Here is a 25,170-nt window from a genome sequence, read left to right on the forward strand (position 1 = left end):
CAGCCTAGGAAGATGCAATGCTGGTGGTAAAAAATGACATTTTGATCTTCTCTGCCACAGTATAGGGTTGATAATGATCTCTAAGCCATATTTGATCCAGCACATAACACGATCCCTTCCACCTGCGCTCTGTCTGTCTCCCCTCTAGCTTCATTGCCGTAAGCGCAGGGGTATTTCTGTGAGGCCCTAATGCTGGGAACAATTGACAGCAAAAGAAGAAAGGGGCGGCAGAGGATGAGGTGGAAAGCCGGTGTGAGCTTGAGTGGACTCCGGGGGATGGTGGAGGACAGGGAGACCTGGAGGAGTGTTGTCCATGGGGTCGCGATGGGTTGGGCACGACTCCTCAGAACTAGGAAGCACGTTCTGTGAGGAGGTGGGACTCTGCTGGAGCGGAGAAGGCACTTAGGTGCAATCATGTGAACCACGGGAGTCATTTCCACATTCTGCAAGGTGGCAGGAGCACCAGCCCATAAGAGCCAGATCATCCCGCTGAGCCCTCTGGAAACCATCAGGAGCCATTAGTCTCTGGGGGTGGACCATCCTAATAGGTCTCCCACCCTTGCAGCGGGAGAAAGGGGCCAAAGGTCTGAACCTCATCAGCAAGTGATCTGACCATGACAGAGGCGTAAAGTTAACCATTCAACTTCAAGATCACATCCCCCTGTCCAGTCAAGAAAACCAGGTCCAAGGTGTGTCCTTCTACACATGTTCGGCTGATGAAATGTTGAGATGGCCCCATGCTTGTCAGGGCAGCTATGAAGTCCTGAGCCACCCTGGAAAGGCAGTTTTAGCATGGAAATTCAGGTCCCCCTGAACCAACATTCTGGGGGGCCTCAATACCACCTCCGTCAGCTCAGGCAGGGCACTGCCGGGCCACAGGGTGGGTGATACACTAGCAGAATTGCTAATCTGTCTAGAGAGCCCAATGCAAGATACAAACATTTGCCAGACAAATGGTCAAGGATCTTCTAGTTGGGCGACATGACTTCACATCTCCAGGGCCAGGTGACCTGCATCCCAGAGTCATAAAAGAGCCAGCAGAAGAACCCTCAGAACCACCATCTATCTTCTTTGAGAGTTCATGGAAGACAGGAGAAGGGCCAGATAACTGGAGAAGGGCTAATGTTGTCCCTATCTACAAGAGAGGGGAAAAAAGATGAACCCAGAAACTATAGATCAGTTAGTCTAGCATCAATCCCTGGAAAAATTCTACAGCAAATTATAAAACAGTCTGCAAACACCTTGAAGACAATGCAGTAATTACTAGAAGCCAATGTGGATTTTGCAAGAACAAATCCTGCCAAATGAATCTAATTCCATTTTTTTACTGGGTAACCTCCCAAATTGAATGTGGGGAAGCAATGGATGTGCTCTGTCTAGACTTTAGCAAAGCCTTCGACAAAGTGCCCCACAACATCCTGATGACCAAATTAGCAAAAAGCAGGCTAGATCATGCAACCATTCGATGTGTCCACAACTGGCTGCAAAATGGGACTCAAAGAGTGCGCGTCAGTGGCAGGTTCCCAGACTGGGGAGAGGTGACGAGTGGGGTGCCACGGGATCCCGCCTTGGGACCAGCGCTCTTCAACGTGTTTATTTAGGTGAGGAAGTGCAAGGAAAGGTAATTAAATCTGCAGGCGGCACAAAGGAAATACCCTGGAAGGCAGAGGTAGGATACAGGGTGACCTCAATAGGTTAGAACGCTGGGCAGAGAGCAACAGAAGGACAATCAGTCAGGACAAATGCCAGGTCCTCCACTTAGGAACAAGAAACAAATGCACCGTCACAAGATGGGGAACACTTGGCTCAGCAATACTGCAAATGGGAAGGATCCTGGGGTTGCTGTAGATCACAAGCTAAATAGCAGTCAACAATGTGATGCAGCTGGAAAAAGGGCAAATGCTATTTTGGGCTGCATTAACAGAAGCATCACCTCCAAAATATGTGAAATTTTGTGCTGGGTATACTAGTTCCCCTATACCCAGCACTAGTCAGACCTCACCTGGAGTCCTGTGTCCAGTTCTGGGCACCTAAGTTTTAAAAGGATGCAAAAAGGCTGGAAAGTGTCCAGAGGAGGGCAACAAGGATGATTCAAGGACAGGCAACGACCCCCTATGAGGAAAGGTTGAAAGAACTGGACATGTTCAGCCTCAGGAAGAGATGTTTCAGGGCCCCACAAGTACCCGAAAGGCTGTCACGAGGGCAGAGCACAAGAGCTCTTCCCCAGAGTGCAGGTCATGGAATAACGGACTTAAATTAAAAGATACCACTTTTAGATTAGACTCCAGGAAGAATGTCCTTACTGTTGGAACAGTACAACAATGAAATTACCTGGGGAAGTTGTGGGCTGTCCCTCTCTGGAGACATTTAGACAGCGTCTGGACAGCCACCCAAGAGGGATGGTGTGACTTAGTGTCCTGCGCCAGCAGGGGGGTGGATGTGCTGGCCTCCTGGCCCTTCCCATCTCAACTCGCAATAGATCTTAGGGTAACCTGTTCCCGAGTGAACAGGAGACCTAGAGAGGGAGAGGGAATTCTTACAGATTGCAGTCAGCCCCCCTCCCTGGCCCTCAGGGTGCTGCAGGTCTGCACTGAGTAGCCGGGCAGGCACAACCGGGAGAAGGCAGACCCTCCTCCTCCCCGCCCAGGCCTCCGCGGCGCATGCCCAGTCAGCCCTCCCCTCCAGGGCTCCCCTCAGCAGAGTGGACTGTCATCAGAGCTGTCCTGGCTTCCTGGAATGGGGGCAGCTTGGTAGATGGGCCTGGAGCCTGATCTGGTGGGAGGAAGAACTGGCATGTGTCCGGACGGAGGCCGAGGAGTTCAGGGCCTCTCTGCACGGCTGGGGAATCCGGGAAGAGGCAACAGGCTGGAGCTCGGCTGAGACCTGCAAGGGCAACCCAGACCTTCTTGCTGCTGCCTGTTCCCTCCACTGGCTTTCCTCTGTTGTGGGATGTTGATTCATTTATTTCACGTTAAAAGAAGATCACGGACCCAGGAGGAAGGAATTCCACCATCTCTGTCCAGCCCATTAATTCCACAAGCTCAGGACAGAATTAACCTTGGCAAGCTTTCTAGAGGGGAGAGTAATTCTAGCCATAAAAATCTGCTGATTAAAGCTGGTTTCAGGGATTCGATTTCACTTAATGCCTTGGCTGGCAGCCCAGTGTAGCATTAACATCGCCACAGATACGCAAACCTCTCTGTTGCCGTTGGGTGGTATGTGGAGGGTGTTTTACTTCTCCAGTTAAAACAAAATCAAGCTAATGAAACCCCCCTTTGCATGTTTTAAGCAAGAATTCATTTTAAGAACTCCCTTAATAAAGTGCATGTAAAAGGCGGTGGCGGCGGCGGCAGCAGATGAATGGCAGCTGGCGATTCGCATCCGTCCAGTTGGGGCTGTGGGGGGGGGCGGGGCGAGAGGCGCACACGTGTTGCTTGCACCCACAGACCTTGCTCGGCAACGTGGGTGTCCCAGGAAGAAGAGGGCGGCTTCAGGGAGCGCCCGTGAGCCTGGGAGATCCCGCCCTGCGGCCATTTGGGGAGGAGAGCACTTTAGAGCCGAACTCCTGCCTCCAAGCGGGCTGGCTGTGGCGCTTGCTCCTGGCGCGGGGTCGGGAGAGCCTTGCAAAGCGCTTGCGGGGCTTCGGCTGTCCGGCCTCCCCGGCTTCTCTGCGCAGTTTTCCTTCTCTTTGGCCCCAACTGCTCCACCCCATGGGGAGCACCATGTGGATTCCACACCTTTGCCCCACGCGCAGGGGCTGCAGCTGGGTGCGTTACGGTCCCTGGCCACCTGCCCCCGGGGGCGCTCCCAGGGGTGCCGTCTTGTTCATTGGAAGCGTGGGCGGGAGGAATGCACGGGCTGCTGCATCGCCCGCGTGCAGAGTCGCCAGGCCGGGAGGACAGGGGCCGACAGGGAAAGAGGCGGGCTGGGTGAGGAGGCTCTCAGCACGGCCCGGCCAGCTTCGCATCCGTGCTCTTCAAGGTGGGATGGCTCTGGATGGCTCTCTATCGAACTCTGTGACTGCGGACCTCGAGTTGCCGTCCCTTTTTTCTCACCAGCTCCTCCTCTTTAGCAACCACATGGAAGGCAGGCATGTCACCGTCCAATCCATGGACTTCTTGAATCGGGGCATTACAGTTGGGTTAGAGCTTTATCTCAGTTCATTGAAAAAAATATTCCCAAACTCCATGAAGTTTTACATTGTTAGGAGAGAAAGAACTTAAGATTTTAAAAATATGAATGTGAAAGTAGGTGACATGGGCAGATTAATGACCCTTCCTTCTTACACCCCTTAAGGCAAGAGTCTTCAACATATTTAGGTCCAGGGGGCCAATCTGGGAATCTAAGAAACTGCTGTAGGCACCACAGCCTAAGTGATCCTGTGATGGAGTGGTGAGGGCTCCAAAGAGACCAGTAGCGGTGCCCAGGCTGGGAGCGGAGAGAAGTAGCACAAGAAAGGGCCGGGTGGGAGAGACACTGCAAAGGCAGGAGCTAGCATGGTGGGAGGGGCAAGAAGGATGGGGTGAGAAGCAGAGGGAAATGGTGTGGGAAGGGGCTGGGGGGAGAAATAGAAACATCGAAACAGAGCGAGCCAGAAGGGGCCTCCGGGCCACCTTGTCTGACCCCCCGGCTCCAGCCGGCTCCGCTAACGACATGCCCACCATGTGCATGTCCAGACAATCCTTGAACACCCGCACTGATGGGGCCTTTATGACCTCTCGTGGAAGCCCACTCCACACCCTCGGGGTCCTAACCATCAAGAAGTACTTCCTGGAATCTAAATGGAACTTTGGCTCCCTGAGCTTGGCTCCGTTGGAGCGCATCCTGCCTTCCTCTGCAGGGGAGAACAGGTCTTCACCCACCTCCGTGTGACACCCCCTCACATACCTGTATGTCGCCAACAGATCCCTTCTGAGTCTTCTCTTCTCTAGGCTGAAGAGACCCAGTTCCCTCAGTCTCGCCTCTTCCTCAGTCTCACCCCTTCTTCCATGTCATTGATGAAAAGATTAAATAGGATTGGGCCCAGGACAGAGCCCTGGGGGACCCCGCTTGTCACTGGCCACCATCCCGACGATTCCCCACTAATGGTTACCCTCCACTTTCGGTCAGTCAAGCATGCCCTAATCCACCAGACAGTGCTTTGGTGTATCCCAAAATTCTTCAGTTTCTCCACCAGGATATCATGGGGCACTTTGTCTTGCTGAAATCCAGGTATACCACATCCACTGCATCCCTTCTGTCTAGCCATCACGAACCATAGAACTCCACAAGGTTTGTCTGGCAGGACCTGTTTTTGCGGTCAGCCTCCCTTCCCTATCTAGCATCACTAGATCTCTCTCTATTATGAGCCTTTTCATTGTTTTTACAATGGACGCAAGGCTAACAGGTCTGTAATTCCCCATGTCCCTTCTACTACCCTTTTTGAAAATTGGGACCACTGATGCCACCCTCCAGTCCTCTGGAACTTCCAGGAGGCCTCAAAAATGGAGGCCAGCGGGCGTGAGAGAACCCCTGCCAACTCTCTAAGTACTCTCAGGTGTAACCCGTCAGGACCTGGCACCTTTGTAATGTCCAATGCCCTGAGGAGCCCCTCGACTTCAAGGGGGGTGAAAGAAGCCCTTTTTGTTGCTCTTGATATTCTTGGCAAGTCTCAGCTCGTAATCGGCCTTAGCCTTATGAGGAGAGGAAAGACTAATGAGGAGAGGAAAGTAACAGCAAAATAATTGGTGAGTGGGGGAAAAGGAGCGAGGGAAAGGGTCAGGTACAGAGAGAAACAGCAAGGGCTGAGGGAGAAGGAGCAAGGGGAGGGGGAGGGAGAAGGAAATGGATTGTGGGAGAGAAGTAGCAAGAGAGGGAAACTGCCAGGAAGGGGAAAGAGCAAGGCTCAAGGCGGAGAGTGGGGTAGTGGAAAGAGCAAAGGGCAAAGGCCGCAGTGGGCAGAAAGGGCTTGAGCAGGACTGGGAAGGAACACGTCCCTTCCCAGCTTTCTTGTGGAACAGCTGAGCTGTGACCGGCTTGGGAGCAGGAAGGAGAATGGGGTGTCCTGCCCTTTTTGGGGTCTCTTCTTACTATTTTTAAAAAGTTTGAAAGGATCAAGGCGTGAGTGAAGAGCCTCCCCAGAAGTACCACGGTCCCTGAGCACCATGTCGGCAGCCCCTGCTCTGGGATGCTGCTCAGGGAGCGCGGCTCCTTTGCAAAGTGCACATGGACAGAGCAGCCCAGAGCAGCTGGCGTGAAAGTCTGCGATCTCACACAGCGGCGGCTGGTGGAAGGGAGGAAGCCCCAGGCGGCGGTTGGACCAGGCAGCCTGCAGGAAGGGTTCGGGCGCTCCTCTTCCATAGCTGCTGGGAGCCTCCACCGGAGTCCAACGGGCCACTTTCATGGGGTGAGTCGTGTGCCACCAGCAAAAATCCGGCAGGCTTTCGAGTGCTCGAGATGCCGGCTTCCTTCTGCTGTGGCAGACTAACAGGGCCACTTTTCTTGAAACGAGGCATGTGGAGGGGCTCCTGGGACAGTTGTCTTACATGCCTGCCCAGAGGAGAGATAAATTCTGTGGTTTGACCTCTGATTGGCAGCACAATATCCCAAAAGCTGCTTTTGACAAAGTGGGATTGGAGGGCACGACCTGACACTGAAGGCCTTGTCCCTGCTCATCTTGTTATGAATGTGTGCAAAGGGCTTTGCTGCTGCCTGCAGCAACAGCAACAAAATGCGTGGAACTGCTGAGGCTGGCCGGGGCTGCCATTGCTGCTTGGCCAGAAGCAGCACAGGCTTCCCAGGGCCTCCCTTCTCCTGGCTAGTGTGGACTTGCGAGACGTCTCTGCTTTCCAGGTGACTCCAGCCTTTGCAGGAGCAAGGAAGACGATCTTGTGGATCACTGACTGGTCAAAGAACAGAAGACAGGGGGTCGGAACAAATGGCAGTTTCTCCCAATGGAGAGATGTCACCAGTGGGTTACCACGGGGTTCTGTGTTAGAACCAATGCTTTTCACTCCATTCATAAATGTTCTAGTATCAGGGGTAAGCAGTGATGTGGCCAGGTTTGCTGAAGACACTAAACAGGTCAGGGTGGTTAAAGCCAAAAGGGATGATGAGGCGCTCCGAAGGAATGGCTCCAAGCTGGGAGAAGGGGATCCGAATGGGAAATGCGTTTCAGAGTAAGCAAGTGTAAAGTAATGCATGTTGGTGGAAAAACTCCCAACTTCAAGTAAAGGTTGATAGTCACTGTTAGACCAGAGCCTGAGAATGATCTTGGGGTAGTGGTGGACATCTCGATGAAAGTGTCAGCCCAGCGCGCAGCTGCTGTGAAAAAGGCCAACTCTGTGCTAGGCATAATTAGGAACGGAATATAAAACAGAACTGCCAGGCAGCCCCTGGCAGACAACTGAGACTGGTCAGCCTAGAAAAAAAGTTGATAGAGGTGTCTAAAATGATGCATGGCTTTCTTCACACAGCATAGAATTGAACCATGGAATTAGCTGCGCAGGAAGAGGTGATGGCTTTAGAAAGGGACTGGACAGAGTCATGCGGCAGGAGGTGATTGGTGGCTACTAGCCTTGCTGCCTATGGGCTGCCCCCTTTAGCAGAGGTGCCATGCCTGCGTGCACCTGCTGCCGAGGAGCTGGGCAGGAGGGGGTCTTGCACCCCTCCCGCTGGAGGGATCCTGTGTGCAGCTGGCTGCCACTGTGGGCCCCGTGCTGGACTGGATGGACCCTTGCCCTGCCCCAGAATGCCTTTCCCACGTTGCCAGCCCCCCGTGCCTGGTCCTGCTTCCTCCCCCTTCCTGGGTGGGTCTCTGACCCAGAGGAGCGGCACGGAGTGGCTCAGGCCTGGCCCACGCAGCCTGGCCATGAGCACCTGTCTCCCTCGAGGAGCGGAGAGGAGAGGAGAGGAGAGGAGAGGAGACCATGTTTCCCCTTTGTGCTCCAGGAGCCTCCAGACTGTGATCCACTCAACCAGAATTCGCAGGTTAGCAGTTTTTGCATCCCTTCAGGGCTGTAGTCAGTCTGGCCTTGGGGGCCCCACTCCCCTGCCCGCTGCCCCCTTTCCCTGGCCACTGCTTGCTTGCGGATTGCTTGGCTTTGTGTGCACCCCCCCCCAAGCAGTTGAAAGGCTTTTCCTAAGGCTTAGTTATGGGCAAGTTACGGGCAATGTTGTCGCTTTGAGCGCCAGTGTGCTGGCATGTTTGGCATGTCTGCCCGTTTGCCCCTCTTACCATGGGAATGCCACCCCCCAAGAGCTTCCAAAATGGAATTCAGCCCATGGACTGAAGGGGGTCCAGCAGGGAACATTTCATGCTCCTCCGCGTGCATCACTGGGAAGGCAAAAGCAAGAGTGGTTTCTTCCGGAAACTCTGGTATTATGGTCCATGCACAGTTTGAACGAGGTAGCTGGAATGCACTGGGAAAAAACGCTTGCAGCCAGGTTAGGCAGGCCTCCTGTGCAACAGCGGCCAGACAGAGACACCACAGAATATCTTCTGCCGAGCAGTGACAATCAGAATCTGTCTCTGGGAGTGTTCAGACCCTTGGAAGGCAGAAAATGGCATCACAAAATTGTGGAATAGTAGAGTTAGGAGGTGCCTGTACTGCTGTTGAGTTGGACCCCCGGTCAAGGCACACTCCAAATGAAAGTGTCCCCCTTGGCTGGCCAGCTGCCTCTGGAATGGCCCCAGCGAGGGAGAGGCCATTACCCCGCTCGCCATGGGCTCCCTTGCCTAACTGCTCCAACAGTAGGACTTTCTTCCTGACACTCAGCCGGAACATGGCATCCAACAGCCTGAGCTCATTATTTTGGGTCCCGCACCTGGGATGATGGAGAGGCGCGCCTGGCCTCACTCGGTGCAGCAGCCTCCTGGGTGCTGGAGAAGTGTGGTCCCAGGCTTCTCTTCCCCAGGACCACGTGCAGAGGGGGAATCGGAGGGCAAAACGTCACAGGCTGTGTGCAGCGATGCTGGGGATCAAAGTCAGATGCTGGACAAGGTGCTGGGTGGTCTGGGCAGGTCGAGGATCGACCACACAGGTAAGGCAAGCATGGCAGCTGCCTCCAGCCTGGCACCCCCCAGGCATGCTGGATGGCCCCCATGCCTCCCAGGCAGTGTGGCCTTATGGGAGCTGCCGTCTGGGCACTGGGTAGGGGAAGGAAGCTGGGGGCGGGTTTCCATCCCCAGTCCTTCCTTCCAGTAACTTACTTTCATCCCAAACTGAGAAGCAGGAGCGGTGCTTCTCTGTGGGATGGTGACTCCCCAGGAGAGACACAGAGGGAAGCCCCATGTCCAGGAGGCGGCCTGCAGCACAGCAGCCGCCTTTTCCCAGCTGGGCCCCTCGTGGCTCTGTCCCGCTCCCTGCAAGGCCTGGCACCTGCCGATGCTGCAGCTTGTGGAGGAGGAGCCCACTGTGAGGCTAATCGGGTCCTCTTCCGGGAGCAGGAGCACCTCTGTCCCATCGTGCGGCAACCAGGCCACTCTGTGTGCATCAGGAGAACAGGAACCAACACAGAGGAGAGCTGACTGAAATATTAAATTACGGTAAGCGGGCATCTCGCCAGCAGGCCTCACACCGGCAAGCAAGCATCGATTTTCAAATTATAAGTGGGCCTGACTGGACACTGCTTCACTTCTGCTGGTGCAGGGACCATGTGGAGGGGAGAGAGGCCTTCTGCTCCAAGCAGGGATGGAAGAGGCACCCTGGACGGGTAGGGCAGCTCTCCGAAGGCCCAAGCCAGCAGGCAGACGAAGAGCGCGGCTGAAGGAGAGGGGGTGTCACAGCGCATCCTATGGCACTAATCCCCCCTCACACACACACACCTGTGCATGCGCTCCATCAGCAGCTCTGGTGGCATAGTGCCGATCACCTTCCTGTCCCACTAGAGAGTCCCCTTTCTAGTTTGGCGCAGAAAGTATCATTTTCTTCCACTTGCAGTATGCTGCCTGCCTCCTCCTCCTCCTCCTCCTCCTCCTCCTCCTCCCACTCCCCACCTTAGTTAGGGGCGTTTCCAGAATTCCTCTCTCTGGGGCTTGACTTGCTTATTTCTGGATGTTGCTGAGAGTGCTGCACACTGCGGGCACTGCCTGGAGCGCCTTCAGTGCCTTCCTGTCCCTTTCCCCTCCACCTGAGCAGTGAGCGCACTAATAAACACTGCAAGGCAGCAAGTGGAGCCTTGCATCGAGGCTGCACTGCGTCTCCTCCGTGTGCAGGCATGCGTGGCACAAAGCCTGGCAGAAAGCAGGGAGACCCTTGCGGCAGTCACACACCGAACCCCGCCAGAGGCGGGCTTGGCTTTCGCTCTATGTCTTTGCAGTGTGCGGGTGGAACGGGCTGCCTTGGACGGGGGCCAAGTGTCCTCCTTGGCTGGGGGTTGGGCAGCCCTTCGCCGGGGATGCAGTAACCGCAAGGTGCCTTCCCGGGGCATGGGCAGGACGAGTGGGCCTCCTCCCTCTCTTGCAAGGCCGTGCCGGTGTGTGGGCTGGGATTGCACGCACAACCTGCAAATGCACGAGGGAGACTTGCTAAGGGAGCAAAGGAAGCAGAAGCTTAAGGGACCTGCAAATGTTCCAGTTCCACAACTGATTTCAGAAATTCTCTTAACTAAACTGGAATTTTGGAGCACAGAATTTGGCAAGGCCTGGGCCTGGGCCACTGGAAGAATAATAAAAGCGCAGAACGGGGAAATCCTCATATCTCTGCTTTCAGGCAAGACACTTAGATCACCAGTGCTTGTTTGGAGCTCTCTCTTGCCTTGGCTATTCTATAAAGTGCCCTGTTCCTTGGGGGAGTTTTGTTTCCAGACAAGACCAATGTTTGAGCAGAAACTCCTGTGAGAAATTTCATGTGCCTTTGGAGGACATTAAATCAACATTTGGCATTTTCTTTTTGGCAAAACGTGAAACACTTTACTAGAAGGATTAAACTTTGGCAGAAGAGGACAACTTGCCTGGCACTGTGACTTATGAAAGAAACATTTGCTCTTTCACATGGCAACACAGACCCTCAACCCGGATCCCACCTTGGGGTTATCCAGTCTGCCGTGTGATGCAAGAGAGCCAAGGTTATCTCTGTGCTGTTTCTCTACTGGCCCAGGTCACAGTCTGAGCCCGGGGTGGAGTTGCAAGGGGTCTGGGGCAGGGCTGTTTCCTGCCTCCAGCTGAGCATGGAGGCGAACCAGAAGCTCCTGGGTGCTCCGGAGAAGTGGCTCCATCAGCTGGATGGCCCCCGACAGCTGCTGTCCCGTTGCAGAAGTGCCTTTGTGCAAGGAAGCTGCACGTGCATCTTCTTTGCCTCACCCTTTCATGGTCCTTCTCCATGAATGTTTCAGCAGTTCATTCAGAATGACTGGAAATCCAATTTTTCATGATTGGCTGCAGTAAACAGGGAGATGCTTTCATTTCTCTGTCATTAATTCATTGTGATGAACTGATCATAATGAACTCGTTTAGCATTAATGTGCCCGTCATAAGAAGTCACTAGAACCTGCTGCTTCCTTGGCAGGGTCCAGGCATCCACCACAGCAGGGTCCGGGGAACCGTCCCCGTCCAGCCTTCCTTGTGGTTGTCCAGACAGCATTCAGTTAGGAGGGGAGGCTTGCTGCTGAGGCCGCCTGGCACGCCTGCAACTGGGGTTCTGTCTAGTGAAATGGGGTGTCTGGGTTCTGGCATGAACAAAGCCCATTTCTCTTGGTGGGAACCCAGGTGGTTTGATGGACTGGCCTTGCTTGGTAAGCAATCCACTTTCATAAAGATAAATCATGCTGATGCATAAATGTGCTTGTATCTTAAAAGGAAGCAGCCATGACTAGTGAAATTTGTCCAATGAATTCTCCTTTTGCCAAATTGGGAAGAGGGTGGCTCTTCATCCTCTAAAATCCCTAATACAGTAAGATTTATTTATTTATTTATTTATCGATTTATATCCTGCCTTTTTCCTACAAAGGGCTCCAGGCAGCTTACATCATTCTCCTCCTCCATCTTATCCCCACAACAACAACCCTGAGAGGTAGGCTGGGCTGAGAGTCTGTGACTGGCCCAAAGTCACCCAGTCGGCTCCATGGCTGAGTGGGGACTAGAACCCGGATTGTCTGAGTCCCCGTCCCATGCTCTTAACTACGCCACACTGGCTCCCTCAAGTTGATGGACACATATTCCTTAATTCATCTTCACCAGAGATGGATGAGGAATGAGCTTGGATCCAGGATTATCGTCAGGGGCACAAAATACGTGGATGTGAAAAAGTGCCCAAAACTGCGCTTTAGTACTTCGGTGCTTGGGGAAACCATTTGTGTTTAGAACATACACACTGGGGACATGTGCACAAAGCATCCATTTCCCTGGGACTGGAGGAGAGCTTTGCGGGGACCAACAGAAAAATAATCATGGGGGCCCTGGATCAAATCAGAACCTTCTCTGGAAGCAGAAATGACAGAACTGAGGCTGTCATACTTTGGGCACATCATGAGAAGGCAAGACTCCCCGGAGAAAGCAAGCATGCCAGGGAAAGTCCAGGACAGAAGAAGAAAAGAAGAACTGGGAGACGGAGGGACTCCATAAAGGAAGCCACAGGCTTGAATTTAGAGGGGTTGAGCAGGGCTGTCACGGATTGGACATGGTGGAGGGTTTTCATTCACAGGGTCACCAGAACTCAGAGATGACTTGATGGCACACTGCAGCAGCAGCAGCACATAATGAATACTAGATACAATCTTGGGCAGAAATAGAAACATAGAAACAGAGTGAGTCAGAAAGGACCTCCTGGGCTATCCAATCTGACCCCTGACTCCAGCCGGCTCAACTCATGCCCACCATGTGGACGTCCAGCCTATCCTTGAACACCCTCACCAATGGAGCCTCAACCACCTCCCGTGAAAGCCCATTCCACACCCTCGGGGTCCTGACTGTCAGGAAGTGCTTCCTGGCATCCACATTGAACCTTGGCTCCCTGAGCTTTGCTCTGTTGGAGCACATCCTGCCTTCCTCTGCAGGGGAGAACAGGTCTCTACCCACCTCTGTGTGACACCCCCTCACATACCTGTATGTCTCCAACATATCCCCTCTGAGTCTCCTCTTCTTCAGGCTGAAAAGGCCCAGTTCTCTCAGTCTTGCCTCATACGGCATCCGCTACAAACCGGCCACCAGCCTTGTGGCCCTGCGCTGCACTGACTCTAACCTGGTTATATCCTTCCTGTAACAAGGGGCCCAAAACTGAACACAATACTCCAGTTGCGGGTGAACCAGAGTCGTATAGAGTGGTAGTAATACCTCTCTTGATCTAGAAGCCACACTTCTGGCTATGCAACCAAGGGTGGCGTTCGCCCTCTTGACCACCGCATCACACGGCTGACTCATGTTGAGCCTGCAGTCAACCAGCACCCCGAGGTCCCTTTCACAAGGGCTGCTCTCCAGCCACTTGTCCCCTAACCTGTACTTATGACACCCATTCCTGTGCCCCAAGTGCAAGACCTTGCACTTATCCACATTGAACGCCATCCTGTTGTCTCCTGCCCACTTCCATAGTCTGTCCAGATCCTTTTGGATCTGGAGTACCTGCTCCTCAGTTGTGGCCACTGCTCCAGTTTTAGTATCATCTGCAGATTTGATCAGCAGAATGTTCACCCCTTCTTCCATGTCATTGATGAAAAGATTGAACAGAATCGGCCCCAAGACAGAGCCCTGGGGGACCCCGCTTGTCACTGGCCGCCATCCCGATGATTCCCCACTAATGGTTACCTTCTGCTTTCGGTCAGTCAGCCATGCCCTAATCCACCGGACAGTGCTTTTGTGTATCCCAGAAATCCTCAGTTTCTCCACCAGGATATCATGGGGCACTTTGTCAAAGGCCTTGCTGAAATCCAGGTATACCACATCCACTGCATCCCCTCCATCTAGTCATCGCGAAACCTTGTCATAGAATTCCACAAGGTTTGTCTGGCAGGACCTGTTTTGCGGAAGCCGTGTTGTGTGGCTGCCAGCCTCCCTTCCCTATCTAGCATCACTAGATCTCTCACTGTTATGAGCCTTTCCATTGTTTTTCCTACAATGGACGTAAGGCTAACAGGTCTGTAATTTCCCATGTCCCTTCTACTACCCTTTTTGAAAATTGGGACCACTGACGCCACCCTCCAGTCCCACGAGGCCTCAAAAACAGAGGCCAGCAGGCATGAGAGGACCCCTGCCAACTCTCAAAGTACTCTCGGATGTAACTCGTCAGGGCCTGGCACCTTTGTAAAGCTCACTGCCCTGAGGAGCCCCTTGACTTCTTGGTGGGTGACTCTAATCTGTGCCCTTAAGTTCTCGGCCTCATCTAATCTCCCCCGTCCTGCTTTGGGGAGAACACAGAGGCAAAGTAGTCATTTAGCATCTGTTCCTGTTCCCTTGTATTAGTCACTGGATCAGCTTCCTCCTTATTTAGCAGTCCCACTACTTGTCTCCCCTTCCTCTTGCTATTTACGTGCTGATAGAAGCCCTTTTTGTTGCTCTTGATATTCTTTGCAAGTCTCAGCTTGTAATCGGCCTTAACCTTGCAAAGAATCCTTCTGCAATGGGCCTCCTCCTCCCGGTATACCCTTTTGTCTATTTCCCCCAGTACCCATTTCCTACGGAGGTTCCTCTTTCATCTAATCCCCCTAACCACCTCCTTTTGCATCCATGGCGGCGCTCTCCTCCGCCTCCCCACCTTACTGACTAGAGGTATCGTCAAGGCTTGCGCCTCCAACACCTCCCTTTTGAGTGCCTTCCATCCCACCTCAACTCCCTTGCCTTCCAGTAACCTGTCCCAGGAGACTTTCCCCAGTCTGGCCTTCTGTTGGCCAAATAGGACAGAACAAGTTTGAACTTAAAATCCCAAGAATTTCAGCAAGAGCTTAGTTCATCCATCCAGCTCTTTAAAAGCAGAGAAGCGAAGGTTATTGCCACTGGGTTGCCACCAACAATGGCTGTAACTGACTACCAGGATCATGGACATTGTGTACATTGTGAGCTTTACACACCAGCCTATATTCCTGGAAGCTGCACAGAGACTCAGAAGGGAATCCGAGCGGATGAGGTGCGTGGAAACGGCTCTTCCGTGTTGGCCACCGCTGCCTTGTGCAGCCTGGCATGGTCGCTCTGGCATCCGCATGCTCTTCCTCCCCATCAGTTGTTCCCAAGTGCTTCATGCCAGCTGAATCCACCTCCCAGCTCCCTCTGGGCATTACCAGTCTTTCTGATTTTTTAGAAATCCAGTTGTAGCTTGTTACCCATTTTTTCCGCTGTTATCTCATTTTATAGCCCATTAATACATTATTAATCTTAAAAATCCTATATTCTGCCCCTCCAAAGAAGAAGTAGCACCCCCCTCTTTTTTCCAAATTTATGTCTTCAACATGAATTTTATGTCTTTTTATCTGGAAATGCATTTAATTTTTATTGCAGTCTTCAGTCATGTCGTCTTTATTCCAGCGACTGGATTGATTAAGATTTGTTTCCTCTGCCGCCTGCCCTGCTCTGCCGCCTGCCCAGGGCTCATGCACGGGTGGCGATGCTGCGTACAGAGGCCTGTCTTAGCTGCCCAAGTGTCCCTGTGGAACCTGCAAGCTACCACGGCAGAGGTTTCCACGGCCTACTGATAGCTTGACTACTCAGCTGAAATTCAGCCTGGGGGACCACTGGGAACAAGCCCTCGGACGTTGTGTTTGGGACCAGCACGGCAGATGTTGCCGGGTGTGCAGACTGCCCTGAGTTCCTCCCTCCTGGCCAGCTGTGCAGTGGAGCCAGGGCGCAGGGACTAGCACTTTTGTTAGCAGAGATCCTGGTGTCACCTGTGGTTGGCACCCCCACTCCATCCCAGATTCCTTGTTCCAACTGAGCTTTGCTGTGCTCCTCACAATAGCTGGATGGGAAACTCTCACAGCAACAGTGTACTGTTGCTAGTGGTTTGTTCGTTTGTTTTATGAAGGCTTTAGGGGTGGCTCGAATGGGCAATTAAGGCCAATCATCCTTCCAGAAGGACCTGCTCCTTTTGGAGATGCAACTGCTAGAACTGGTGTGCAGGCCTGGACCAGAACAGCTGACCACAGTTTTGGGCTTTCCTTTGGGACCTGTCACAGTGAACATGTGCATGTCCGAATTTATCACCGCTCCTAAGGAGAGAGCCAACCAACAGCTGAGTTCTTGGACTGCACACAGGACAAGGCTGGCAGTGGCTGCAACCCAGGATGGCTGTGCGTCGCCTTTAGGGTCAGTGGCAACATGCAGCTCCCAGGGAACATGCGCAGGACGGTCTCGAGTTCCAGCCTGGCCTGCGATCTCCCCTTTGGACATTCGTTTGGCTACTGGGGAGGCAGGCTCTCGCTCGCTCCAGCAGCCCTCCTGGCATGTCCTGGCATGCAGATGTGGTCCCTGGCAGCGTCTCCAGCCAAAAAGATATTCCCAAAGGAGGCCAAGCAGGCCTGATCCCTGAGAGCTGTCAGTGTTGCTGTCACTCCGAGTAACAGTGTGTGAAGATGTTTGGGCATTTCCTCCTAAGAAATGGGCTGTGGGGGTAACAAAGGAGGGCATTGGAGCTCAAATATTCACGGCCCCAGGCTCCCTTCTGCCTTGAGGACTTTACCTGCTGCACTGGTTCAGTGGTCTTTTTATTTCTGCCAGAAAAGGTGCCAATATCAGTAGAGGTGCTCCAGCTCCTTTTGGATCTTCATTATCATTCAGCCTCAAGAAAGAGCCTACTTTTCCTTTGTTTTCCACACGGTTTTCTGGCTGATCTGGTCTGCAGTTAATCTGATCTTCCCACATGCTCAGACTGGGGCTAAAACTTTGCCTGAGACGATGTGAGCTGTGCTGCCTCTGAGGACCAGAAGATATTTGCCTTGCCTTGAGTCCCTCCTTCCCCATACTGTTTTGCTTTTTTAAATATATGGTTTCACTTTCACCTTTCTGCTTGGCTCAGGGACTGTGCGAGATCTGTACAGAAATGTACAATGTGACTTGTACATTGTACCTTCCCAGGTCGTGATAATGTTCAGCCAGCTGATGTCTACAAATGAGCGAGATAAATACTGAAAAACGTTTCATACGTGGAGTGTGTTGTGCAACTCACATTCCCTGAGGCATCTGAGTTGAAGGATCATGCAAAAGTTTCCCCATGAGCCCCACCTCCGTAGGATGCAGTTTTCCAGGACAGCCCTGGAGACCAGCTCAGCTGAGCTTGGCGGAGGTTCTGTGGCCACCCTCCGATTCTGGAGTCTCTGACCATGAAAATGCCTCCACTCTGCAGCTGCTTTCATGTTAGTGAAACAGAACAGACCCTACAAGGGAGAAGGGTTCAGTGAACCTGCCTAGCGGAAGTCGAAAGCGTACTTAAGGCTCCGCTGCAACCTGCTGCCTCCTGGAGCACTGCAGAGACAAACTTGAATGGCTTGCAGCGGTTCCATTCCTGTCCCCGACTAGGAAAGTGCAGTCTGCAATCTGACTGAACCTGACTTTTTGCCAAGTCGTTCATGTGAGCTGCTTCCATTGTGGAAACTCTCTAATGCAGACAGATGTCCTTGTATCCAGTGATGCCAAGCCCTTGCAATGGCTGAAAGTAAAACACATTTATCCCAGAATTGCCCAATCCAGATGCTTTCACAGGGGCTGAAGTTGCATCCCGCTATGTCCTTGCTTGCTTTGAAAGGGTCTAGAGGACTCAGGTAACTTACAAGGCCATTTGTCAGAGGAGTTTGGGAGCTCACACTGATGGAAGCCAGTTGCTGCTTCCCATTGCAATGAACAGAACTCGCTTCCTTCTCCTTTTCAGCCATGGGATTAACACATGACACTTTCCTTTGACTAATATTATCTGCTCCCCCTTCTTATTCATATTATCAGCAGGGGGTGTCAATTTTTTCCCAAGGCATGTTTTGAAAATATTATTAAGTGTTAGCATTTTGTGTTTGTAAAAATAACTCTGCCACAGAAGCTGGCAGCCTTGAAAATCCTTCTTAATTCAAGCCACCCTTGTGAGTGATTATCTTGAGTGGCAAAAGCAGCACCTCCTCTGAGTGTATTCCCTGATAAGTGTGTGTCCTTCTTAATGACTCACCTGAACTGACATCTTCCCCTCCTGCTAATCCTGTTATGGGGCCCTCTAATGATCCAAGGCCAGGCTTGCTTTCGTTGCTTTCCAAACTAGATTTGCTCTTTCATTTCCAAAAGGGTGTTTGGTGCTGAAGGATTCTGAACTGGAAGTGGTAAAGTCTTGTGCGGGAATAAAGTGGTTAGAGTTCCAGCACTAAAAGTGTCTGCAAGGTGTGCAGTGAAAGCAAACAGATGAAGCCCGGGGGACTTACAGGTATGCGGTGCCTCCCCTGCTATGGGGAGGGGAGTCCGCACACTTTGGGCAAAGCTGCAGGGGGAGGCAAGAAGGCATCCAGCCATGGAGTGACCCTAGTGGGAGTTGGTGCGTGATGCTCAGAGGCCAGGATGGCAGGGCGAGCGAGGAGCCAGGCCAGGGTAACACCCCGTAGGATGAGGGGCAGTTGGGGGGCAGCAGGCAAGCCGCAGAGCCCCTGAGGAACCTGCCGCGATCAGGGCACTTCTCCTGTGAAGAAAGCTGCTGCCATCTGGGGCAGTTTGGACAAGAAGAAAGGGCTGTGAGGGGCAACATGATGAAGGTGAAGAGAATTATGACTGGTGCAGAGAAAGTAGAGAGACACCTTTGTCCTGCTCCCATAACAGTAGAGCCCAAGGGAGCTGATTGGAAGGAGATTCACAGAAACTTGGAAACAGAGCCAGTCAGAAGGGGCCTCCTGGGCCAGCCCGTCTCACTGCCAGCACAAGCCAGCGCCACTCAAGTGATGGCCGACATGTGGGTGTCCAGCATGGTTGTCCAGGACAGAGGAGAGGAAGGCCTTCATGCAGGACATAGATTATGGAAGTGGCCACCTGCTTTGATGGCTTTCAGAGGAGATTAGACAAAACCATGGAAAAGAAGTCTCCTTGTATCAGCGTAGTCATGAAGCTCTGCGGAGGCAAGATACCCTTGGGTTGCCTGTTGCTGGGGAACATGGATGCTGCTGCGCTCACAACTGGCTTGTGCCCCCCCCCCCCGCAGGCATCTGGTGGGCACTGTGGGAGTGGAGGCCGAGTGAGGTGGGCTCTGCTCTGCCCTGGTGGTCTCACCCTGTGTCAGGCGATGACAATGCTCATGTTCCAGCCCTCTCCTGGTCTGGCTCGGGCTCCGCATTGCCTGGCCACGTCGGGGCCACTCTGGTCCCTCCAGGGCCAATTTACAGGGAGGGGTAGGTGGGGTGGGGGCATTGGGTACTCAGCACTGACTCAGCGGGCCAGGTTCAAATCCCATGTGGGTTGTCTGAGTTGCTGCTTCTGGTGTCTGAGACCAGCATCAAACCTTCCTCCTTGCAAGACTCTGTGCTAGGAAAGGGGAAGATTTTTGTTTGCTTGGTTTGTTTTTATTTTTTAAAAATCCAAAATTTCAAATTTCTTCATAAATGGTATGGAAGATAAAATTTAAAAATAGCAATAAAAACTAGGGGTTTTTATTGTTCTTATGGGTTATGAGGTTGTTTTAAGTGCGTTATCACATTTTAATTGAAAGCTGTTTTGTTTTCGGAAAGAAAAACAGGGCGCTGCAAATCCATAGCATGCGTTTGAACCCCGATGCACCCAGCCACACTTGTGGCGCTTCACCGGGCTTGCCCACTCCATGTTCCAGAGGCTGCTCCAGAGCGCTGCGGCGGGACTTGGCGGAGTTGGAAGTGGTGCGGACGCAGGCCAGGAAGCCCCCACCCAAGCACGTGTTTGCCGGTGGGATCTCTGGCAGGCAGTGGGTTGCCTTCGCCAAGGAGAGGCTTTGCGGGCTCCAGGGAGGCTGCGGTGGAGTCCTGCAGTGCCGGGCACCGGGGCTGGCCACGCCAACCCAGGAGCTTGATCCTCTGGGCACGGGCACTCCCAGATCCACCACATTCCCCGTGAACACGCGTGTCCGCTCGGTGCCCTGCCCCCTTCACATGCCTGGCACCGCTCCGACAAGGGCCGCCTCGCCTACCCTTTGCATCGGGAAGGACACCGAGGGAAGGAGAGTGCCGAAGCCCTGAGCCTGGGGGAGCTCAGCCCAGGGGGACTGCCAGGAGCAGCCTCTGCATTTGGAAAGCGTTAGGGAAGGATCGCTGCTTCCCTGGCCTCTGCCCATCTTTCCACCCCCGACACTAGTCAGAGCAGCTCCGTGCCGTGGTGGCTTCCACAGAGCCAGAATGCGAAGGCAGCAGGGATGGCAGCTGGCTGACAAGCAGGAGGGATGCTCAGAGATAGCATGTGCCATGCTGGGAAAGCTGCCCGCAGATCCGTCAGGGAAGGCAGCACCAGTGGCGCTCACAGGCATGCACAGGAGGTGGGCATGGCCTGCCCCACACAGCGGGACTCAGCTGTGCCAGCCCAGCCGGAGAGGTGAGGCACAGGGCCTGACCGCAACTCGGCAGCTTCCGGCTGAGACCACTGCAATGCTCGTCTCCAAGAAACAGAGAGCGAGCCAGAAGGGGCCTCCCGGGCCATCTAGTCTGACCTCCGGCACCAGCCGGCTCCGCTCACGACATGCCCACCATGTACATGTCCAGCCTATCCTTGAACACCCGCACCGATGGGGCCTCAACAACCTCCCATGGAAGCCCATTCCACGCCCTCGGGGTCCTGACTGTCAGGAAGTGCTTCCTGGCATCCAAATTGAACCTTGGTTCCCTGAGCTCTGCTCTGTTGGAGCATGTCCTCCTTCCTCTGCAGGGGAGAACAGGTCTCTACCCACCTCCGTGTGACACCCCCTCACAGACCTCTAGGTCACCAACAGACTCCCTCAGAGTCTCCTCTTCTTCAGGCTGAAGAGACCCTGTTCCCTCAAAGCACTCCTGGAAGCCTCCACTGGTGGAATCTGGCAGCCAGGCTGAGCCGAGCCGAGCCGGGCCGAGCACCACAGTGCTGGCTTAGGGCCTCCTTTGGAGGGATCACCTGTCCCAGCATGGACTTGCCCAGCTCTTAGGGTCACCAGGAGCAGCCCTCGTGGAGGGAGCCTTGCTGGCCCATTTGTTGGGCACATGGGGGTCTCTTCTCTCTCCCTCCCATTTTCTGGATGCACTCCCTTGGACGGCTGACTCCCCCCACCCCGGGTGCAGGAAGGAGCTTCATCAACTAGGGGTTTTATTGTTCTTACAAGCTATAGCATTGTTTCAAGTGCTTTAAAACATTTTTAATCGACGGTTGTTGATTTTCAGAATTTGTTGTAAACTACTCTGGTTTCAGCATGGCAGTAGAGAAAAAGCATAAATGCACGGGTAGGAAGTGCCCCATCGAGGCAAGCGCTGGCAATCGCAGTGCCCAAGAAGGACTCCAATCTGCAGTATAACACCTGCTTAGCTCTTTTGTGGAGAAGTGTCCCAGAAAGATGTTGCTGGCCTGTGGCAATGTCCACTGAACCCAGAAATTAGTCCAGCATGAAAAAGCTGGCAAAGCTCCCGTGAACCCGCACTGGCCAGAGCTGGCGGCAGAAGCAGTCCTGGCTGCTGTCACCCACCCTGGGCTTCCATCTGGGCACCGGGTTATTTCTGCATGGTATCTTCTACAATTGTAAGGAATCTGCAAGCAAATCCAGAGGAAAAAAAGCTAATATTTTTAGGGGAAGCAGTAACAGCTCATAACTTATTTAGCCTTGGTATTTATTTCAGCAGCAAAGAGGCAGGAAGCAAAAGTTTGACTTTATCTGAAAACTGCTTTATCTTAATCCTCGGCTTTATGGCATCTGGGGCTTGCTAATATTTACACAGAGCAGCTCATTTTAAAATATTTACAGTGTATATAGCTCTTAATAGCGTTAATATTTTAAAATGCTTTGGCAATGAAGGGTGCTAAACTTGCTTGGTGAGGCAGTATTAAAGGGGCTGGGGGCTGGGAGCAACAGCTAGAAAGCCAGATCAGTTGGCCATCTTTTCCACCCATTTCTGGGCAGTCATGGAACAAATCTGCTCCTCAAGATCCAGAATCGACTGTGGTGACCCCATATACCTACTTGTCTTCCTCTTGTCCAGCACCCTGTCTCTCTTCTCTCCCACTCCAGAGACTATGTGTTGGACTTCAACTCCCAGTATTTCTGCAGCTATTCAGTATTAGAGATATATGATTGATTGATTTGCATTGAAAAAATTGCTGCCACGAACCTATGTCAAATTTCCAGGGATGGTTTATAATAACTAAGAAAATGCAATAGAAAGCAGTGCTAAAACTGATTACAGTCTATGTTATTTTCTTTATTTGCTATTTAAAGAAAAAATATCTGTGGTTAAGAGCTGAGGGAAACCAAGAGGTACTTACATCACGTATGAAATGCATTAGTCCGCAGGGGAGCTTTGCGACCTGCCTTTGCCCGTGTTTATGGCAGCACAGCTTCCTGGCTCAGAGCCGCGGGCGAGCAGCACGGCCACTGCCCCGACTGCGGCCGCTGAGCCCATTCACCCTCGCGCCCGGCTGGCAGGTCTGGCCGGTTCCGCAGTTCCCTCCCTTGGCCAGAGCCGTGAGTACACACGGCCTGGCGTCTTTCTCATCACGTGCCTCGAGGGGCTTGAGTCCGATATCCTGCTGATGTTGTGTATTCTTTTATGGAGATGTGAACTAATTACCTGCCTGGCAGAACAGGTGTGTATCTGCAGAGTAAGGATTAGGACTGTATATGGTTATCATCAGAAAATGTCAAATTTGGATCTCTGTTTGGACCTCCAGATTTGAGGCAGCCTAGCTTTGATTGCCAGCAGTAATGCACTGAAAAGGGAAATCCCCTCCTAAACTTGTGGCAGCATTTGTTGGCCACAAGTGGATCCAGGAGGGCAGTTCTTAGAGGAGCGGAATTTTTCAGAGAGCATAGGAAGAAAATTCTGGAATTCTTTCTTGGCTATGTTTTGTTATTGATTCACCTCCTTGCAGCTCAGATGCAAATGAGCTTCTGCGAAGCAGAGCAGCTCTGCGATGTTGCTGAGTGTTAATGCTATTTCGTTAGTCTCCCTTCTGTGTGTGCTGCTCAATAGAAAACAAAACACTCAAAAGTTCAGTTGAAGTTTTACTAGGCTGAGCTCTGTAGAGCTAACTGAGGGCACAGTATTGAGCAGATGACATGGGAATGAGAAGCCCAAGCAAGAGTCTTGCTTTCACTGCACCGTGCAAAGGCCTCGGTTTACAAGCGTTCAGTTCTCAAAGAGGTCAGAAGAAAGACACGGGGACTTGGTTTAGGGTAGAGGAGAACCCTTCTGGATATCCAGAAACACAGACACACAGGCTTAACGTATGAAAACCTGAGGACAGAAGGCAGGTGTTTGCAGAGGAAGGGAGGGCAGGAGAAGGGGGTGGGCCTCCTTCAGCTCGCAGGTCAGTGTGTCCCGGTCCCAAGCATAATTGACGCTGCCCCTTTCATCCTGCGAGAGTGCTCTGGAATGAGCAGGCCTTGAGGTGGGAGGGCGTCTGGCCACATCTGCCCACTTCTTGACTGCAAAGCCAGCTCTCTCTGGCCGTATTTAATAGGCAATCTCCAAAACAAAAAGGCAGCAAATAGTCCAGTGTGGCACTGAGTGATATTGATCAGCACACTTCTGACTTAATGTTCAACAAGAGGCAGTTTTTCTTTTGCTCTCAGGCTGAAGCGCCTGATCCTGCCTGATCTTGGAAGCTAAGCAGGGTCAGGCCTGTGGAAATCTGGATGGGTGACTGAAGCCGTGCCTGTGCAGGCGGTTGGACCCGCAGGACTGCCGGGCTGCTTCCAGCTGTACGATCCTGTGGTCCCCTGAGTCTGTGTCTTCCTCCTCTAACTCCAAACTTCTTTTTCCTCTAGTGCCTCTACGGCTGTTACGTCCACTCTTCAATCATCCCCACTTTCCACAGAAGGTGCTACTGGCTTCTTCAGGTAAGACAATGTGGCATTTTTACCTTCTGATGGAAGTTTTACTAAAGTGTATGGATGCATCCAGCTATCTTTGGACGGGGGACGATGTTTTCCTATATTGTTTTGTTGGCATTGTCGTTTCTCTGTGTTTGGAAATGAAATATATGTTTCCCTTTTAACAAATATCTATTTGTTGGCTCTTGTTGAGATGCGTGTCAGTCTGGTGAAGGAGATAACTATGGAGCCACAGCGACATGCGCCTGCGCAGTCCTAGGCCGATGTCTTTGTACCAGAGACTAGACGATGACCTGCTGAGAGCCTTGGCCATGCGGGGAAACTGGTTGGGTCAGGAGGGAAAGAGGAGGGTGCCGTTTCCTTGGGCTCCTTCTGAAGGTGTAAAAGCAATGAGCTCTTTCAGGGTCAAGCTAGAGGCAAAGCAGAAACAGAGTGAGCTGGAGATGAAGGTTAGCATGGCTTGCCACTCAGGCATAATCTACCTTGCGCGAGCTCAGCTTAACAGCTTTTCCGCTGGCTGTAAGGAAATGTCCCCTGAACCTGTGTCACTTTGGAAAAGCCCCCCTGCAATTCCTTCATTGGCCAGCTCCGGCTGCAGGCCCACCTGAGACCCATCCAGCTGCTGTCCCAGGTACAGGACTCAGAGCTGGACGGGAGGAGGGTCGCAGCCATTGCACCCTGTTGCAGAGCTCCCAGCTGCCTTTCACCGACTGTTGGCGGAAGCGTTTTACAGTCCTTCTTGTTTCTGGTGTGTCGCGGTTCCTGGGAAACCTCCCAGCTTTCTCCTGGGCATGGAGATGATCTGTGACAAGTCAAGGTTGCAGCGAGTGCTTCTCTTTCCCCCTTTTGGATTGGATTCTGGTCTCATGAGTGATGCGGCAAAGCTGAACATGGAAAGGTACCATCTTAAAAAAATAAGGCATGGATGTAGTCTGTTCCATGCATCCATTTACAAATGGGCTGGCTGATCCCTGACCGCTGCTTCTGGAGGCATGTTTTGGGGGTTTCTGTTGTTTTCACTTGTGTAGCTTGGCCTATTTGTGAGGAAAACCAGGATGTGGTAAGGGGAGAAAAAGGCAGGGAATACCCAAGGACAGTTGCATCTTCCTGTGCACCAGAATCAAGTATTTTGACATTTTGTTTTCTAGCAAGCACTGAGAGACCAATGTCATGGGATGCTTATAAGGTTTTATGGCATATCGATTGATTGATTGATTGATGGATGGATTGCTGTTGCCATTGTTCTTTAAAACATAGTCAACACCAAGTGAAATGTGCTTAA

General features: G+C 52.5%; 1 protein-coding gene across 1 annotated transcript in view; it reads left to right on the top strand.

Moving 5' to 3' along the window:
- Positions 1–25,170, top strand: part of CAMTA1 (calmodulin binding transcription activator 1) — a 698,809-nt gene that overhangs the window by 324,860 nt on the left and 348,779 nt on the right. Inside the window, exon 4 of the mRNA XM_044420870.1 lies at positions 23,823–23,894. Within this exon, the coding sequence (XP_044276805.1) occupies positions 23,823–23,894 (72 nt within the window). The remainder of the gene's footprint in view (positions 1–23,822; positions 23,895–25,170) is intronic.

This window comes from Varanus komodoensis, unplaced genomic scaffold (assembly GCF_004798865.1).
Source record: "Varanus komodoensis strain SLA01 unplaced genomic scaffold, ASM479886v1 scaffold111, whole genome shotgun sequence".
NCBI classification, from domain to species: domain Eukaryota; kingdom Metazoa; phylum Chordata; class Lepidosauria; order Squamata; family Varanidae; genus Varanus; species Varanus komodoensis.